The following is a 17,014-nucleotide window of genomic DNA, read 5'->3' on the forward strand; positions in this document are numbered from 1 at the left end:
GCAGTGTCAAATCTATTACTCATAGTGATCCTTCACAAATGTTATCTATCCATCCTCATTCTATTTCTCACAGTCATAGGTTATTTTATTTCCTCTCCTCGCAGAAGAGAGCACAGAATTCTGGAGTGTGGCAAAGAACTGAAGATAGCCCTCCAGTCATCTCCATTTTAAAGCTGCAGTGGCAGAGCCACTGGAGATAGACGTGGGGGTATCCCAGGTATATGATGACAGGATTAAATATCACACCATTACATGGATTACAAAATTCACTCATGTTTACTTGATGTCAGCAGCCAGTGTTATATGATTATGAAAATGATGATGACCTCATACCTTGACATGTCATTCATCTCCCATGGACTCTTTGGGTGGTTCAGGGAAAAGACAAATGCTCCATAGAAGAGATCACTCACTCTGAGGATGCACCATCAGAGGACTCATGTACATAATTCACCAATTCAGTTGCACATTTTTCAGTAAGGCCATCAAAATGTATAGCTAGGTTGTAATATGGGACTGGATTTTAGAGTGGGAAGCAGGATTCCTGCCCAGATGTAAAAGTCAGGAGTGAGCCCCTCATTAGGTCACATGGAAAGGAAGTCATACCTCAGAAAGCTGCTGGCCAATCAAATGGCTGGCAGCTCTCTCATCCCAATAATGTCACTGGGAGCAGCGACTACTGCTGAGACTGCACCCAGTCTCCAACTCCAATTTCCATTAAATGGCATAGGTGCAAAGATAAGTGGGGGCAGTCTCACCAGGGTCGAGCTGCCAGGCCCTGGCAAGGATTTTGGGGGAGGGTTGCCAGGGTGAACAGCACAGGGATGAACCCACAAACACTACACACTAGAAGGACAAGGGCAGCAGATGCATGGGAACGCCATCATCTGCAAGTTCCCCTCCAAGTCACACACAACCTGACTTGGAACTATATCCCTGTTCATTCACTGTGACAGGATCAAAATCCTGAAATCTCCTTCTTACAGCACTATGGATGTACCTGTACCAGATGGACTGTTGCAGTTCAAGAAGGTGGCTCACGACCACCTTTTCAAATGTAATTAGGGATGAGAAACAAGAGGAACAAACACTGGCCATGCCAGCAATACGCAAAACCCATGAAATAAAAGACCCCATCGATGAACAATTAACGAGTTTAACTGAGTCTGTGACTAAGAATATTCATTTTTTTCTACTTGGCCATGTGATGTGGCCATTGCTGCAGGACCAGGATTTATTTCCTTCCACATTTGTTTTGACGAGATGGTGGTGAGCTTAAATACTGAAGTCTATGTGGTGTAGGTACAGCCACAGTACCTTTTAAAAAAAAATTATGGAATGAAAGCATCAGTGGCACGTCCATCATTTGTTGCTCATCCCTGAACTGAGTGGCTTGGTAGGCCATTTTTGAGGGCAGTTAAGAGTGAACCACATTGCTGTGTGACTGGAGCCACAAGTAGGCCAGACCAGGTTAGGATAGCAGATTTCCTTCCCTAAAGGTCAGTCGTGTACCTGACAGGTTTTACGACAATCAATGGTATTTCAGGCCACCTTTACTGAGACTAACTTTATATTCCAGATTTATGAATTGAATTTAAATTCTGCCATAGGAGGATTTGAACACAGTCTCCCTCGAGCATTAGCCCATGCCTCTAGATTATTAGCTCAATGATATTTCAACTACACAACCATCACCCCACATGCTGTGAGGCGAGAGCTTTAGAAAAAATAAGTAATAAGTATTCACTAATGGACAGCTGATGATTAATAATTGGTTTGAAGGTTTCCAGCTAAAATCATAACATTGGAAATGCGCACAAATATTTCAGTGATAAAGATATTTCAGTGGAGAAAGTAAATCTGTTAAAGTACAATTAAGCCTATAAATGAAAATACAATTTTGTTCAAAAATAAAACCATTTAAGCATTATTTTTCTGATTCTTTCCAATTTTCAGTTCTATTTTTTTTCTAACTTTTTTGTACCTAACCTATCCCACCTTTTACCTTTATTTTCCTCGGATAACATGGTTTAAACCTTTAATCTAACTACTTTCTTTAGATTCCTGTTATCAGTAAATTTGGTGTATTGTATTCGCTGCTCCCAATGTGATCTCTATATCGGAGAGACCAAGTGTAGACTGGGTGATCGTTTTGCTGGGTACCTGCGGTCTATGCGCAATCAGGACCCTGACCTTCTGGTTGCTTGCCATTTTAACACACGATCCTGCTCCCATGCCCACATGTCTGTCCTTGGTCTGCTGCAATGTTCCAGTGAAGCTCAACACAAACTGGAGGAACAGCATCTCATCTTCCGGCTAGGCACTTTACAACCTTCCGGTCTCAACATCAAGTTCAACAACTTCAGAACAACAACCTTATTTATCTTTACTGTTCATGACCTTTTATTTCTTTATTGTTTTGCTTCATTTTTGTACCCCCCACTCTTTCCCCTACTTGATCCCCCTTCCCTTATCTTTTCTCCCCCTATGCTTCCCCTTTTCCCCCTTTTTTCAATTTTAGCTCTCTCCTACGCATTCTCCCCCCCCCCCCCCCCTTCATCTGTAACAGTTTACCCTCTGATTTCAGTTTCTGTGCCATTTGGCCATTCACAACCTTTATTCTCTTTATGGACTGCCATTAGCAGCCCTTTACCCTGGTTTCTGTGGCTATGACTCATCTTTCATTCCCTCACCCTGCAGTGTAAATATCTCCCACTTTCTATGCCTTTTAGCTTTGACAAAGGGTCACCTGGAAATGTCAGCTCTTTTCTCTCCTTACAGACGCCCCAGACCTACTGAGATTTTCCAGCATTTTCTCTTTTGGTTTCAGATTCCAGTATCCGCAGTAAATTTATCAGTAAAGTTTCTTTTTGAACTGGACCTTTATTGATTGAAAATAAACTTCAAAAGTCATTTTATTTATCTATCAAAAGGATAACCCTTACAAATAGGCATGGTTACTTACTAGATGCAAGTGGATCAATATTTTCAATGTTTTATGAGTCAAAATAGACACAAGTAATCACGTAGGTTTGTTGGCAATCCCAACTACAAAGCTCATTCAAAATTCCTAGGCGGATTACAACATGTGTCTGAAGCTCAGTTTATGGTAAGCTGAAACACTTTGATCATTTATTTTGTCAAATCAAACATGCTCTTACAGGGGCGAATTCTCTCACTACCCATTTTTAGCCAGCAGGAAAGTTGGTGCAAGAAGAAAATCCAACAGGAGTCCCCAAACGGCTTTTATGCCAGCGAGATTTCCCATTGACATTGTCCCCACCGTCCCTGCCAATGACAATAAAGGGGTTCCTGCTTTGAAAGGTCAGGAACCCCATTACCATTATTTAAATGTCATTAGCAGGCTTTCCCGCTGTATTATCCCTCCATGTAAGGAATTTCCCCTTCCCCTGCCGACCCAGATAAGTACAGCTCCCAAAGAGGAGAGGGTCATGCCTGGGTACTACCCTGGCATTGCTCTTGGCGCTGCCCTGGCAATTCCCCAGCACTGCTCCCTGCTCATTCAGAGCCTGCTTCGCCAACATAACATTATGGGTCCTACCCTTTCCATTTAATTTCACAGTGCATGAATATTTGGTGGGAAAAGCCACCAAGGCAGCTGATGGGCTGCCTTCTGCCTTTTCTCCACAAAACAGCACTTTGGAAAAAAAAACCATAAAGTTCTGCCCACTGTCTCTGTAACACATTTATTGCAGTTTCACATCAACCCCATTATATGCTGATTTAATAATCTAAGATCTCTGCTACTGATTTTTCTAAATCACTTTTTACAATTTTATGAAGAGCCCCCTCTAATGTATGTGCATATACAATTGAGTGTTGCAGGTCATATCAGAAAGTAAGTCCTGAATTTATTAACAAGTATGCCTTGTGAATTGATAATTGTCCCTTTTAAATAACGAGCAGAAAATAAATCTGCTCTCATTCAGAAAGGGCATTTGAACAATAATTATAAAACTGTACAGACCTATATACTTCACCAAGTGTAAGTGAATAGTGAATGGTCACATTCAATATCAGATACTCTGTGTATTCAATTGCAGTAAAATATTTGGTTTCTATAATGCAATTCACTGATCCCTATTTTGTTGATTGTTGTTCATATCCATATTTAATATCTGTGTATTTTTCTTTTCCATTCATCAACTCCATAAACGAAAAGCACATTGGGGTAAGTTTTATTTGTTTGAGTGCTATTCCACGTCATCATATTTTTTCACATGGTTTGTCTTGCATTGCATCACAGTTCCACAACTATCATGACCTGAATATTAAGGTACCTAGACCACTGAGGATAGTCAAGTTACAAAGATTATAAAATCTCAGACCAAACACTGAGCCCTGTATAAAATTAATACGCCGCAAAACAATTTTCTCGTTGGAGAAGACACAAAGAAACTTTAAAGATCCCATTCAGGTTTGTATTCAATATATAATAAATTATTCATAAATTATATACTCTGGGGAAATGGTAACATTGTAGTGCATTTTAGGACATTAGTTGGTTGAAATCCATTCACACAATGCATTCTTACAATCTCCACTGCCAACTCCAATTACTTCCCAGGCTGAACCAGATTGTTGCCAACTTAAATATCCTGTTTGATCTTGCGCTGCACTTTTGATCACATATCCTCTCCATCACAGAGAATTCTGTAATGCTGCCCACCTTCAAATCTTGCGTCAACACATCTGCCACTGAAACCCTCGGACATGTCTTTCTTAATTTTTGACTCAGTTGTTAAAATGCTTCCTTTGCTGGCTCCCTTCCCATCCTTCATCATTCATTCATTCCAGCTTAACCAAAATTCTGCTGCTTGCTCAGCAATCAACCTACCCTCATTAATCTGCATTGGCTCCTAATATGGCAACACCTCAAATTTATTATTCCTGTCCTTATTGTTAAATCACTGTACAAGCCATACCCCATCCCAAACTCTCTATTCCTCCAACTCTGATCTCTTGTGCATCCACTCCACTTCAGGCTGTCATGGTGAACAGACCTTGAGGCATTTGGGTCTCTCTCTCTGAATTACCTGTCCATCTGCTTCTCTTCAAAATCTTCTCTAAAATCAATTTTTGGTCGCCCTTCACAATCCCTCTGTCCTTGGTTTGGCATCTGTTGCCTTGATGTCTCTATTCAATAAAATAGCATATTTTTCCACTTTAAAGTAGATGTACAATGTTGCTGTTGCAGCATTTTTCTTTAAAAAAAATTCTCGAATCCCTCAGTTCAGAAGAAGCCATTCAGCCCATCGAGTCTGCACTGATTCTCCGATAGAGTCCTGTCCCTGTAACATTTCCCATGACTAATCCATCTAACTTGCACATTTTTGGACTGTGGGAGGAAACCGGCACACATGAAGGAAACCCACACATGCACAGGGAGAATGTGCAAATGCAACCCGAGGCCGGAATTGAACCCAGGTCCCTGAAATTGTGAGGCAGCGGTGCTAACCACTGTGCCACTGCACCACACACAATGTTTTGAAGAAACAAATGCACTGATCAGCTGCAGATTGTTAAATGGATAAACAGAGAGAACAACAAGAGGGTAAACCCAGCCCAAGCAAGGAAACCAAATGGGAGAAGTTGCTGTTTGATCACTGCTGGCCCTGCACCTGGAGGAAGAGGGTGCATCGGTGGCTGCACACTCTCACCGCTAGGTACTAGATTCTGTCAAGGTTTACCTGGTTTACCACTTCTGGTTAAATGCCAAGGAAGGCAGGAAGAGCCCCTTAATTGGCCACTTTATTAGCTCTGGATGGATGGGCCTTCTGCAATCTCAAATGATGTTGTGGCTGAGGACAATAGGGACACCATCCATGCTATCTTCCTGCACCATTGTGCCAGCCTTTTTGCCTCACAGTCCATTCACTAAGAGCTCGTAAAATCTAGCTCTTTGTATCCATCTCACAACTTGCTTTCCAATCTATCTTTGTATCCTTTGTATTGTAAGCAAATTCAGCTACAATATACTTGGCCTCTTTAACTATGTCATTAATATAGATTTTCAATTATTGAGGACCAAGCACTGATGCCTGTGGAACTGGCATAGGATGCCAGTTTTCATATTTAAGTTATGTTCTTCCAATGTTCATTTGCCCATTAAACAGCCTTTGAGTGTTAATTGAGCAATTGAAGTAACCTGCTCCCATCTTTTCTGATTTACCTGCAAGGCACCCATTTTACAGGGGCAAAACATGTGTTTCTGAGTTCCCCAGAGAACTTTCAGCATGTTATTTCACATCGGGCAAGACTTTCGAGTCCTGCTCGGCTGCTGGCCCTACCGAAAATCACTGGCCATTGGCTGGGCTGTCAAATCACCCATGGGGGGTCCTACCACTATAGGGCTGGAAAATCCTGGCCATTGTTTAGAAGCAGCTGAAGTTAAAATGGAAGTTGTATTTCCTTATCAATTTCAAAATGGAAACCTGTGATATATTGTAAAGAACCACACTAAATTATTTATGGTAATAAATCAAAATGCAGAGTTTTCGTTCTCAGTGCTAATCAACTTGTATATTGACATTCTATACAATATTCTTTATATTATCTTCAATCATGGATGATTGACAGCTCTGATTTTTGAAGATTTCAAACTGTATTAGTAATTGGACATTTCCCCATAATATCTAATTTTTAAAAAATACTTTTCCAATTCAATCAAATCAAGTCCAATTCAGAGTCTCAACAAGTTGAGACATTTCCGATCCAAGCTGACAAGACAGGGCCTCCACTCCTGTCTTGGGTCTGATCTACATGAGCCAAGCTGATTGGAGTAAGTGCAGACTCACCTCCGCCAAGGCTTGATCTCATTTGCATCTTAAAATGCCGCTTTTAAAAATTGCTTCAAATGAAGCTTAAATGTAACCTAATGACCTCAACCAAGCACAGCATCCTATCTATACTACACTTGATCTTAGCCAAAAGGCCGAGAAGCGATTATAATTCCTTCTAGAAGGAATAGAGGGTGAGCATACATTTATACAGTGTGTTACCTACTTCTCAAGAATTCCCAATGTTTTTCATGTATCACAGTTTCTTCAGTGTTGTGTAGGTGGCTGAGCTGAAACACATTTCCGAGTGATGAATCTTATTGTTTCATCCAAAATTTTATAACTTACAATTTACGTTCTCAAAATTATATTTAAGATCTTTTAAAATAAATCTAATTTTGTTGTTTAAAGTTCTGTATTGATTCAGAATATTGTTGCATTATATTTCAATATTAATTTATTTAAATATCGAATAATTAGTTTTAGCATAACACATTGATTTAATGGTGTCATGCCTTCAAGAAGAGGTAGGAAAAGAACAAACAAAGAACAAAGAACAATACAGCACAGGAACAGGCCCTTCGGCCCTCCAAGCCTGCACCGCTCATGTGCCCACTATGGAGGATGGAGGATGTCCCAATTGACCCAATTAGGAGTCAATAATAGAGCATATGCAAGCTCACACATATATGGGAAGTATAAAGATTCACATTTAAAAAGAATGCTAATTCTGCTTCTGAGTGCTCTTTTTCAATAATGAGCAGAAGCCAAAGGTGTTGGAGAAAAGTCCCAAATGTCATAAATTTCCAAGTAGTGTTACTTTACCATGATCTCAAACTCAATTAAGGAAGAGGGTTACTCCTGACATTATGAAGCAACAATCAGAACAACAAAGCGGAAGAGTTGAAATTATAATGCTTTTGCACCTTGCATGAAGGCAGCTAAAACATTTCATATTGTTTGATTGATTTATGGGTTGGGTTTATGGATTATGGGTTGGATTTATAGGTTGATTAATAAGGGGATCAGGGGCAATGGGGCAAAGGCAGGAGAATGGAGATGAGAAAAATATCAGCCATGATTGAATGGCAGAGCAGACTCGGTAGGCCGAGTGGCCTAATTTTGCTCCTATGTCTTGTGGTCTTATGGAAGTACTATCACAGCCTGTTCCTGTGCAAGAAATGTGTCTTTCAGCAATATAATTTGATATCTATGCAATACCGCAATGACACTTGAATCATTTTGGTCTTGCAATGACATTCACCTGAGACATTGGTTGGGTCGCTTGGTAGCACTCTAATCTCTGAGTCTGAACTTTTGGTTTCCCGTCCCACTTTTGCAGATAACCAACATGACTTCAGTGATGTAGAAAGGTGCAGTATGTCGGAGGTAACTTCTTTTCAATTAGGTTTTTGAACAAGTCACCTGCCTGTTTATTTGGATATGAGGAATCATATGAGGTACCATCTAAGGAAGAGCATGGAGTGTTCTGGCCAAAAGATTGCCCCCAACCAACGACATCAAGAATAAATTACTAGATATTTTTCTGTTTGTGGGACGCCACTGAGTGCAAATTGGCTGCAATTTTGGCCACATTATGATAGTGACTATTCTTCAAGAGGAATCTAGTAGCTACTTTGAGATGTCCTGACAGCATGAAGCATGTTGTTTAAGCAGAAAGGAGATGAAATTCATCTTCAGAGGTAGTTCATTAGATGATGATGATTATGGAGTTTTACATTTCTCTGAATTTTTTTCCACATGCAGAAGAAAGTCAGACAGGATATAAAATGCATTTCCATTGTGTTATTTCCCATTTTGCGCTATTGCAGAAGATAGACTTCACTCCCCCAGTCTTTTTTTGATTGATTTAAGAATCATGCCTAGGTCACGCAACAAAAATCAGCTGAAAGCATTGCCAATTTCAAAATATCTGTATGATTTGGTGTTCTTCACAGACATGAACTATTAGAAGAAGCCCGGAGAAAAGGTTTGCCATTTGCACAATGGGATGGACCAACAGTAGTCGCCTGGCTTGAGGTAGAACTGCATTATTAAACCTTTCATCTCTGAATAAAAACAGTGCACTACCAAATGAGTTAACAAATGTGCATCAGCAATCAGTGTTTTTTATAGTTTGCTCAACAACAGTCCAGCTAACAGAGCTAAACTTCCTCACTTCCTCGTTAGTATAGTGGTTAGTATCTGTACCTGTCACGTGGGAGACCAGGGTTTAATTCCCCAATGGGGAGTTTATCACAATTAGGGATGGCACAGTGGTTATTAACAGCGCCAGGGACCCGGGTTCTATTCTTGGCTTGGGTCACTGCCTGAGTGGTGCTCCCCGTATCTGCGTGGATTTCCTCCGGGTGCTCCCGCTTCCTCCCACAGTTTGAAAGACATGCTGGTTAGGTGCATTGACCCGAACAGACACCGGAGTGTGTGGCGACTAGGGAATTTTTAAGTAACTTCGGGGCGATTCTCCCAAAAGTGCTGAATTGGTGGGAAAACTGTTCTAGATCACGACTGTTTTTCAGTGCAGCTTCAGACCTGAAGCTCCCCACTCTGTGCACTGCAGAGGTCACAATCGTGAATACCATTAAAAACCGGTTGGGGGCGGGGTCTATTTGCAGAGCTCTGGAACTCTGCGCATGCACAGTGGCTCCGATCAGTCAATCTCCCCGTTTGCTGGCCAGCTCAATCGCTGACCAGCCCGGGACCCCTGCAGTGCTACCCACCCCCCCCTCCCACCCCACACAGCCCAATCGCAGCCCCCACAACAATTCCCAGGCCAGTCCTGATCCCCCCCCCGCCCCAGAGTGCCACAATTTCCAGCCCACCCCCCACCCAGCAGTGGCGATTCCCCCCACCCCCTCACCCCAGCAGACCCCCCCCCCACCCACTGATCTCCCCAGGGTCAGACCTCCCGGGCCAGGCCTCACCCCGTCTCGGGAGGCAGACCATCCCCCCGCCCACCCCAATCGCTGGCCTCCCTGCAGCCCTGACCGATCCCAATGCAGAGTGGCAGCGGAACCACTCCCACCGATCGCCCCTAGGCCCCACCCACAATAGGCCCCACTCCCTTGACACTGCCTGATGCCCAATGGGCAGTGCTAAGATGCCTTCTGGACATGGGCACTTTGCCCCTTGCACAGTGTCAGGTTTTTGGCTGGCACTGCCAAGGTGCCCACAGGGCACCACCCCCCCACCGCCCGACCTCCTGGGGGCCCTGATTGACCCCCCTTCATTCCAGATGGGTGTCCCACTAGTTCCCCGAACATTGGGAGCTACTCTAAACCGCGCCGGAATTAAAGGATGGGAGATGCTATCGGGCCCGGCAACCTCCGTGCTGGGCCCGATAATCACATGCAAAATATATTTAAACTACATTAAAAAAAGATTCAAATGACTTATCTCTCTTCCCGCCGGTTTCCAGCGCAGTCTCGACTGCAATTGCTCTCCGGCTCTGGGAGACGCACATGCATTCCCGGCGCATGCGCAAATCCCACAAAATGCCAACACGCGATTCTCCCAATGGACCCCCCAGAAAAGTTGCAGGTCATAACGGGAGAATTGGGCCCTTCATTGCAGTGTTAATGTCAGCCTTGCTTGTGACTAATAAATAAATAAACTTTTAAGTGACCATACTTAATGTGATAAAGTAAACTCAAATCAATGCTTCCTTTTCTCCCGCAGGCTTCTCTCAGCAATGTCGGCTGCTCTTTTAGATCAGAAGCTACAAGTGTCATGCTTCTCTCTCTTCTTCTTAGATAGTCCCTCAGAGTCAAGGATGGTGTGTTTCCACACTAAAAATGATTTCTTAGGTGACTGAGGAGTCCAATGTGTGACCTACAGTCTCTGCCACAGATGGGGCAGATGGGAGGAGCGGCTGGGTGGGGTGGCCCAGATTGCCATTCACTTCTTTCACTGCTGACGCTTGACTTCAGCTTGCTCTTGACAATGAAACATGGGGTGCTCGACTCTTTTCTGGATGCTTCACCTCCACTTTGGCCTGATTCCCAGGTGTCAGTGGGGATGTTGCACTTGGTTAAAGCGGCTTTGAGGATGTCCTTGAAATGTTTCCTCTGCCCTCCTGGTGCTTGCTTGCCGTGTTGAAGCTCTGAGTGCTTGTTTCAGGAGTCTCGTGTCAGGCAGATGATGTGGCCCATTCAACAGAGCTGATCGAGTGTCGTCAATACTTCAATGTTGGGGATGTTGGCCTGGGTGAGAACACTGATGTTGGTGCACCTTTTGCAGGATCTTGTGGAGGCAGCACTTGTGATACTTCTCCAGGGTTTTGAGATACCTGTTCTATATAGTCTACATCTCTGAATCTTATAGGAGGGCAGGTATCACTACTGCTCTATAGACCATGAGCTTGGTGCTGGGTCTGAGGTCCAAGTGTTTAGACACTCTCTTCCTCAGGCGACCAATGGCTGTGCTGGGAAACTGAAGACAGTGTAGAACCTTGTCGTCAGTATCTGCCCTTGTTGACAGTAAGCTCCCAAAGTTTGGAAAGTGCTCCATGTTGTCCAAGGCCTTGTAATGATTTTGCTGTGTGGCAGGGGCAGGTTGCTGGAGGACCTTTGTGGCAGAGGTTGAACAGATTCCTGTTTGTTCTGTACTTTAGCTCCATGCCAGCGGGCAGCTTTCTGAGGTTAGCACTGTAGCAAGGAAGACTGAGAAGAGTGTTGGTGTGATGATACTGCCTTGCCTGACCCCAGTCCAATGAATGTGAATTGGATCAATTGCTAAGGATCATGGCTTGCATGTCATTGTAGAGCAAGCAGAGGATGGCAACAAACCTTTTAGGGGCAGCCAAAACGGAGGAGGACTCTCCATGATCCCTCATGGTTGACTGTGTTGAAGGCCATGTACAAGGGTTGATGCTATTTCCTGCATTTTTGTAGTTACCACGAGGTGAAGATTATGTGCCCTTAATGAGCGGAATCTAAATTGGCACTCTGGAAAGGGCTCTTCAGTCACAGGAAGAAGGTAATGAAAGAGGACTCTTGCAATAATCTTCCCTATGGCCAACAACAGGAATAAGTTATATTCTTGCCACTTGCTAGATATTAGAGAATGCTGAAGAATGACCATCTCCAAAAAAATGAAGTTAAACCACCACCCCTTGACATTCAAAGGTATTACCATTATTGAATCTTCCACCATCAACAACGAGGTCATCATTGGCCAAAAACCTAACTGGAACAGCCATATTATTCTGTGGCAAGTCAAGGGATTGGCATTCAATGGCAGTCCCTTACTTCCTGACTTGCAGTGATTTCTTTCTTAGCTATGCCACTGAACAATGACACTTAGTAACCAGTTGTTTAAGGAAGAAGTAACTGGTATTTCCCACTTTATTGTGCTGAAGTAACACCTCCTCTTGTCTGATATCAGAACCACACTGTGATTGTGGAGGAAGTGGTGGCCCGTCCGTGTGGAGGAAGTATATAGTGACGACAAACTTACAAAGACATTAGTATAAATCAAAAAATGGTGTGAAATAAATGGTATTGAAATATTATTAGAAGTTTTCAGTCACATTAATTTTCATGAAAAAACAGAAAAAGAAAAAATGGAAGAAATATTAAATAAAAAACCTGGGCCATGATTCTCCCATCCCTCTGTGCTAATTTTTTAGCGCAGCGGGTCAGGAGATTGTTGCGCCAGCCAATTCGCAGGGTTCGCGCTCTGCTAGCATCTCACAGCACCAGATTTCCGGTGGCGTCTGCTCCGCGCCAGAAATCGGCAGAAGGGCGCAAAGACCATTAACATGGTCATTTTAATCTCATTTAAATGAGATTACCGGGCCCAGGACCAAAATCTCTGGCCACCTGAGAATCCCCCCCCCCCCCCCCCCCCACACCGGCAGAGTGGTTCACTCCAGCGGGGAATACTATAGCTCCCCACTTTCGGGGAACTAGCGGCCCAACCCCGCTGGACTGAAGGGGGGCAATCGGGGCCTCCCAAAGGGTCGGGCGGCAGGGGAGGGTGGGGTGCCCCATGGGCATTGGCGTCCTGGAAGTACCAGCCTATGCCCCCCGGCACAGCCCAAGGGGAAAAGTACCAATATCCAGGGGGCACCTTGGCATTGCCCATTGGGCATAAGGCAATGCCAAGGGGATGGAGCAAATGAGGGTGGGGTCTACAGGTGGGGCCTGATGGGAGGGCGGGGCTTAGGGGGTGATCGGTGAGGGTGGGGGTTTCCGCTGCCACTCTGCAGAGGGATCGGTAGGGGAAGGAGAGCAGCCAGCGATCAGGGTGGTCTGGGGGCGGGGAGAGGGTCAGCGGGGGGATGGTCAGCCTGCTGGGAAGGGCTGGCATTGCGGGCGTGGTGTCAGCACTGTGGGGGGGTGGTGGAGCTGTCGGTGGGAGGAAAGGCTGGAGATCAGGATGGGCTCGGAGGGAGGAGTTGGGGTTGGGCCCAGGAATGGTTGAGGGCCAATGATCGGGCCTTGGGGGGGGGGGGGCAGAGAGCCAGCGAGCCAGCGTTGTGGGGGTCACAGTGCTGGCCAGCGATCAGACTGGCCAAAAATTGGGAGGCCATCAGTGCAGGTCCACTGCGCATGCGCCAATCTCAGCATTGACAAATCGGCTCATGCGGAATGGCCCACTTAGCACTGATTTCAGCCTCTCCAGTGGGAATAGGCTCCGCCACCTGACATTTAATGATAGTCACGCTGGTGGCCTCTGCAGTGCATAGAGGGTGGGAGATTCTTCTCTGAACACCCACTGAAAAAACCAGCGTGAATTTATCCAGGTTTCATGTGAGTTTGACAATTAGGCCGGAACTCTACCATCTCGCCCGCCATGGAATTGGGCGAGGCTCTGGAAATCTGGCGCTGGGAGACGCGCGGAGGCCATAGTGGCCAGTGGAGGAGGCTGTGAAATGGCCTCCACTGGAGTCTCCCAGCCCACTGCACTACAAAAGCAGCACAGTGGGATGCGAGAATCGCCCCCCACATTTGTAAATAAGGGAAAGGGAATCAGAAGTGGAAAGTAATGCACCATTTAAATGAGTAAGAATACACACTTTGCAACTTCCAACTTTGCTGAATGAGTTATATGTAAGTGAGCCAATCTCATGTTCTAGGTACCTACTAAGCATTATTTTCATATCCTGATTTTGTTTGACATCGGACTGATTTTCCCACTCGTCCTATGCCTTGTGACTCATCAGGTTTAATCCATTGAAGTGCACTGCGACTGCTCAGATACCGACCCACTTGGATTTCTTGGTTTATATTATTTATATGGTCCAGGCACTGCCTTGCAGTGACATGTCCCTGGCAAAAAAACTAGACCTCATAGCAGGGGATGAAATAACTACCATTGCTGCAAATCTGCAAAGAAAAGGAATATATTTAAGCCCAGTATCTATTTTGATTTATCCAGGAACTTGGGGAGCCTTTAGTTCCCTGTCACTTCGACCATGGCATTGCCTTGGCCAATCAGAGTCGACTTGCCAACCAATCAGCTCTTTTCTCCTATCTTCTAAATTGTTGTGATTGTTTGATATTTGGTATTCTTCCTTTGGCCTGATGAGTGCAAGATAAAAAGCTTTGGCAACATGTTTCATTTTTCAGCAACATTCAAGTTCTATACCACTGTTAGTAATGAATTTACATCTGGTGAAAATCCCTTGTTGGGATAACTAATACAGTGAAGTTTCATTTATTGTGAAAACATATGCCAGATACAAATCAACTTATTTTGTGAGCAGAATGAATTGTCACTTGCTAATTATAAATATCCACATTCATCTTTTATTATTTAATTTTTAGAAGACATTAAAGCATACTTTAATATCCTGGCTAACAAACAAGTTGTGCTTTTCTGCTCTACAGCTGTGGCTTGGAATGCCTGCATGGTATGTTGCTGCTTGTCGTGCAAATGTAAAGAGTGGTGCCATCATGTCTGCCCTATCTGACACTGAGATCCAAAGGGAAATTGGAATCAGCAATCCACTCCATCGGTTAAAACTCAGGCTGGCAATCCAAGAGATGGTGTCACTAACAAGCCCATCAGCACCTCCAACATCTAGAACAGTGAGTGATATTTATCATAGTTTGACATTCTATTATGTTGGCATTCTCATTTTAATACATGTATGAAGATATAGAACAGTTGACAAAAGGGAATGAATTACAAGAATTTAAAGTAATCAGGAGTCAGATAACAAATTCAACAGCATAAATGAAACAAAAGCAAGTTCTGAGTATCATCTGAAACCTGAGATTTAGAATACATTTCTGAAATTGCTCCACACTACCTGCTAGCTTATGGCTAACTGTGATTTTTAATGTAATTAATTTATAAATCTGAATATTCTGCAGTGTTATAATATTTGGTTTTAGTCAGTGAACAAGATAAGCTGATACCTCGAAGCAGTACCCTAATAATAGTTAGAATTTGATTTTATATAGAACCAATTTTGTTACCTATTGGAAATTTCTACTTTCAGGGTAATTTATTGAGCTTTAGCAATTCAGCATACTGATCAGAATGTTGTTAATTCAAATAGACTACTATGTTATTTACCAGGTCACCATGGATGTAATATCAATGACTGTCACAGTGCTCTGAATCCCTTGTTTATTCAATTGAAGTGCAGTTTGTAATTTTAATTATTCTTTCTGGTTTCTGCTGATGTCATAACTTTTATTTCTAACCATAATATCTAATCATAAATCTATATTCCGTATGTTTCTTTTACTACAACACAACTTTGAATATGTTGTTTAATTTGTAATAATATATGTCTTCATGGTTTTATCATTGTGTTGTTTTAATTATGATTTGTTCTTTTTGTGCCAAAACAATAATTGGTACAGTAAGCCTCCAATTTATATGCATCATTTCAATTACTATTCTTTAATTCCTAATATATCCAATGGTTAACATGTTTTCTTTAAAATGAAAATTGGATTTTTAAAAATTCTATTCATACCTGCCTTGATTACTTTCATGTATGTTCTAAATCAGATGAACTACACCTCAAGAGTTAGGGGGTCATCTGGCGCAGTGGGTAGCATACCTGCCGCTGAGTCAGAAACTCTTGACTATGAGTCCCACAGTAAGAGTTTTAACAACACCAGGTTAAAGTCCAACAGGTTTATTTGGTAGCAAATGCCATTAGCTTTCGGAGCGCTGCTCCTTCGTCACTCCATCTGAGGAAGGAGCAGCGCTCTGAAAGCTAATGGCATTTGCTACCAAATAAACCTGTTGGACTTTAACCTGGTGTTGTTAAAACTCTTACTGTGTTTACTCCAGTCCAACGCCGGCATCTCCACATTATGAGTCCCACACCAGGACTTGTTGACCAAGCAAGGTGAGTTCATAACGCAGCCAAACAGGTCTAGTATTAACTTGTAAATCTTCCCAACGTTTACCATTGGTGGATGGTGAGAGTGGGAGAGATTCCTGATTAGCCATGTGATGGGAGGAAAGTTGGAGCCTTGACCATACTATGCATAGCTCCGGATTGTAAAAGTGCATGTTGCCACAAGAAACTTGGATTCCCTAAGTGATCTGTAACATATCACCACATAAGAAGAACAGATAACAACATCATTGTTGAATTATGGATTCTGACAAGTATTTAATGTGAAGTTGATTGGTTCCAGCGAGAGTTAGGCATGAATCTGCTTCCATCATTTCACATGAAATGAGTTATTCATCTTTGGAAAGTAACCACATAGAGATTAGCCATGTCCCCACAAAGGTCAATAGATGTATTAAACTTAACTCCTACTAGCCTCAACTATTCTCTGGAGCGGTATCATCTGTCAACTCTTTCAGTTGTGAAAAAAAAGGAGGGAACAAAAATGAACAATTTATGAAGATGGAAGCATGATTTTTAATCTAGGTTTTGTCCCAAACATGATCAAAATTTCACAGATTAGGGCTTACAAAATAGTGCTATGTCCAAGATGTTTTATTTTTCTTTTCTCTAGATTTACTTTTACTTCTGTATTTCATTAACGCACATGAATCCAACATTTGAGTGCAACATCCCAGGCTGAATTTCTTTGAACTAATGAATGCAACCACATTACAAACAGTCATATGCAACTTCAGAGAAAACAAACTAGTCAGGATGCAGCATATTTTACCTTACCCAAAGATGGAAGACTAAGCTGTGAATGGTGCTCCATCTAATGATAAGTATCAAAATCCACCCAAACGAGTGAAACAAATCTTCATTG

At 43.0% G+C, this 17,014-nt stretch overlaps 1 protein-coding gene and 1 non-coding gene across 2 annotated transcripts in view; one reads left to right on the forward strand and one right to left on the reverse strand.

Annotated features, from left to right (window-relative positions):
- The window catches only part of ppfia2 (PTPRF interacting protein alpha 2), a 411,670-nt gene that overhangs the window by 320,618 nt on the left and 74,038 nt on the right, over positions 1 to 17,014 (forward strand). Inside the window, exons 20-22 of the mRNA XM_078221160.1 lie at positions 4,184 to 4,192; positions 8,759 to 8,840; positions 14,654 to 14,854. Coding sequence (XP_078077286.1) covers positions 4,184 to 4,192; positions 8,759 to 8,840; positions 14,654 to 14,854 — 292 coding nt within the window. The remainder of the gene's footprint in view (positions 1 to 4,183; positions 4,193 to 8,758; positions 8,841 to 14,653; positions 14,855 to 17,014) is intronic.
- Positions 6,784 to 6,967, reverse strand: LOC144499310 (U2 spliceosomal RNA). The gene has a single exon (XR_013498808.1). It is a non-coding gene; the product is annotated as a U2 spliceosomal RNA (small nuclear RNA).

This window comes from Mustelus asterias, chromosome 9 (genome assembly GCF_964213995.1).
Source record: "Mustelus asterias chromosome 9, sMusAst1.hap1.1, whole genome shotgun sequence".
NCBI lineage: Eukaryota > Metazoa > Chordata > Chondrichthyes > Carcharhiniformes > Triakidae > Mustelus > Mustelus asterias.